Raw genomic sequence first — 3568 nt, forward strand, 5'->3', positions numbered from 1 at the left:
AGTAGGGCTTTTCAAATTGTACCTTTCAGCTTTATCTAGAGACAAGTGTATTAGGTACTCTGAGTATTCAAGTTAGAGTTAACTTGAAGTTATCGCAACAGTTAGAAGTTGGTTGTCACAACGGGATTAGAGGTAATCCTTAGGTTTACAAAGAGTTTTGTAAATGATGTTTTGGCTCAGTAATTTAGTGAAGTGTTGGGAAAAATCCTACTGAGTTGTAGGTCGTGGTTTTTTCACCTTTTGAGCCGGGTGTTTTCCACATAAAAATACTTGTATTATTTACTTTCCGCATTTACTATTTTCGCAACAGTAGTATAAGAAACTCTTAAAAGAACCAGGACCTTCTATAATCAGTGCATGCGAAAATTGGATACCACTCAAATCACCCCTATTGTGTGGCAGAAGTATAAAACATCAATTGAAATAAAATGAAACTAAGACAATATAGGAAGTGATAGACAGCCCATATTCCTGGATCATCTCATTACAATTATACAGATATCAAACCGCTAAGTAGAATTAATTAACAATGGAGCAATCAGTTTACTACCCTGCAATCTTTTCTAACTTCTTGACCACCTGTAAGGCTACTCATCTTAATAATGGAATTAGTAAAAGCCTTATGAAAAGCTGCTTTTGAGGTAGCAAACTTATAAACTAGGTTCTTGGTTTTTGGAGTAGTGAGCAAAGCATGATCTGAAGAGAACAAACTCTTCTTTTGGAGAATTATTCTGTAATGAGTATTATCAAAAGTTGTTGGGGAAGGATCATTGCTTATTCCTGCATTCTTAGCCCTGTTTTTGAGTGGACATATGCTCTTCAAGCTTGCTGCAAACGATCGACGTAGTGTAGGATCAATGTCATGTGTGGCATTGAAGTTGTATATTCGGCTAATAAAGGATGAGCAATGGGAAAAACCTAGAGTGTGTGCACCTGCCAAAGATAATATATAATTCTATCAGTTAACAAAAGTATAGAGAGAAGATCGTGCGAAAATTGTAAGTTGGAAGACCATTTAAGAAATTAATTCGACAAAATTTTGGAGCATTAATTGTTATATAATGCTGACCTAAAAGAGCCACCAAGTCATCGGCCGAAAGACCTCTCTGTTGGAAACTTTGTTGGAGCTGAGAAATGTTGAATGTAGGCTTGGGCAGCAGTGTTGTTTCAGTGGCTCTAGATATTCGCCCATCTTTTCTTCCTTTTGGTACCTCCCAGTAAGGCCCACCTGACTGAAACATCAACACAATTAGTCCTTATTTTCGGAGTCTCTACTTTAGTAGTACCAATTTTAATGGAATTTCGATTTTGTTAACATGTATAACATAGTCCATATATATATATATATAGACACACTTTTAGGCCATCTTGATCATTATGTTTTAGCCGCACTTATTTACTAAACTCATATGTTAAAAAGGCATTCCGCGTTCACGTAGTATGTAATGTAGAAAACTTATCCTATTTATATGCTTTTTTATGTTTTTTGTCCTAGTGGGGGTACTTACTAACACGACTGCATCTCTTGCAGCAAACGCTAAAATATCAGCACAAGAGACAACGCCAGGACATATAGCTTCAACTGCTCTCTTTGCGCCGTCAATGACGTAGAATCCATGCATAGAACCATTAGGAGGAGCATCCTTTTCTGCAGTGTTTTTCCCCTTGGAGCTCAACAAAATAGAAGCATCACAGCCCTTCAAAAAGGTAGAATAGGGGGAATTTTTAAGAAAAGTTTAGCTAATCTACAGGAAGATAAACATTGAAAATGTTAGTACTGTTAATTTGTATACCCGTAGGAAACAATCATGGAAATGCATCCTCAGAAGGGTTGCGGGCACCGTTTTGTCTTTCTTTGATTCCTTCTTTACAATCTGCATTACTGTGTCTTCAGCTTGAGGGCATGTTTTTGCATAGTAATTTGAACTAAGTGCATTCCCTTGATAGTAGATGGAGAAAATAAGCAATGTGCTCAACAATGGAACAAAATGTGCCATGGGTTCTTTAAGCCTGCTAGGAATTGTAATACTATTATGGCTTATGTCTAAGCACGAAACGATTCCAAAGCTTGTTTATAGGGAGAGGTCCAAAGGTCTGTACTTATTAATGGATTAATTGTCTATTTGAAATGATTAGCTCGAATAGTAAATTTGATGGCATGCATGTTTGTAATAGATAGTGGAGTGTTTTCTAAGCATTTCCTGCTATAAGATTTTTATTAATTGTTACTTTTTCTCTGTTCAGCTTTATGCCTAATCAAACTTTCAAAAGGGTACTGATTTGAGCAGACATGGGATATCTATCGTGGTTAACATTTGAAATTTATTAAGCAATTGTTATTATGCATGTAATTATGACTTACAATATCCATGTCTCATTTTGGTTAGCTAGAACAATCTGGTTCTCAGCGTCGGCAAAGCATCTGTCATTGAGGTAGGTGTTAGTCGAGTGGCTCGTTCAATCTTGCGCAAATAAAATATCGGTATATTGTCACAATTTAACTTATGGAAAACGTCCAAATATGTGAACTATGCGAAATTGAGAAATTTTAATTTGCTCGTCCTTAATACTTTGGCACAAACATGCTTCTGCCGTCAAAAATTTGCTCCAAATATGCCTTTATTTTAACGGCCCCATATGGTGCGCATATTTGATTCCACGCGCATACTTTGAGGGCAAATTTGGTCCATTAAAACTCTTAAGCTTTTTTGTTATTGAATTCTCTTATTTAATTCACGACAATATAATGAAGTTTGTAACGATAAAATTTTCCTTAAATCGTTTGCGTTCCTTCTGTAAATCTTAAATACGGACATAGGGTAGAGAAGTAAGGTGTAGAAAACCTTAAACCATTTAAATTTTTTTGTTCCAAATTGAAATTTCCTTACTCCGTTCATCGCCATTGGGTGATAGCCAAGTAAAGACTTCACGCATGGCTTTCTAAATCTAAGCAAATTAGTACCTGTTTGTCTGTTTGCAATCATAACGCATAATTATAATTTGATACAGCTGCTTATATAATTGATGATTGCTCCACCACCTAACTCTTATCAACGCCAAAATGTCAAAAAGGTGACAAGGAGAATAACTTTTTACTGCTTGTCTCCTTAAGTCTTTTGTCTTAATTTGCCTCATGACATCTCTCTCGAGTGTTTACGGCATATCCGATTAGTATCATGATGATAGAACAATTCAATTTGTCTAGTAAATTACCTTGGGCTCCCCATGATTTAGTTATAAACAGGGACGAACTTTTGCTCTTTCCATTGGGAGGGTGAAGATCGAATTCCTCCCCTTCATCTTAACTGACCAAGATTTAGTTGCTCTGCATCGGAGAGATGTATCAATTATAGGTCTACTCCTCTCATTGTACGTGTTTGAGGCACATACTTCTCATTTTTCTTTAGCAAGTTGATAGTTCTTTTATGTGTGTCCACGTATGGATTTTAACAGGTTAAAGTAAGAAAGTCACAAAATTTGTCTCCATTTAAGAGAAATTTGTCCACCCTTATCCCGACCCAAAATCTAACTAGTCGTGATAGCACCTAACCCCAACTCGCTAGATAAG

General features: G+C 36.3%; 1 protein-coding gene across 1 annotated transcript; it reads right to left on the minus strand.

The window, feature by feature from the left end:
* Window positions 1-405: 405 nt before the first annotated feature.
* On the minus strand, window positions 406-2075 carry LOC104099773 (peroxidase 64-like). Its single transcript, XM_009606875.4, has 4 exons — window positions 1794-2075; window positions 1509-1697; window positions 1070-1232; window positions 406-933 (listed from the first exon to the last, which is right to left on the minus strand). Exons 1-4 carry the CDS (start codon window positions 1995-1997, stop codon window positions 539-541), a joined length of 951 nt encoding a protein of 316 aa, XP_009605170.1. The 5' UTR covers window positions 1998-2075; the 3' UTR covers window positions 406-538.
* Between the last annotated feature and the right edge of the window lie 1493 nt (window positions 2076-3568).

Source organism: Nicotiana tomentosiformis, chromosome 2 (genome assembly GCF_000390325.3).
Source record: "Nicotiana tomentosiformis chromosome 2, ASM39032v3, whole genome shotgun sequence".
NCBI lineage: Eukaryota > Viridiplantae > Streptophyta > Magnoliopsida > Solanales > Solanaceae > Nicotiana > Nicotiana tomentosiformis.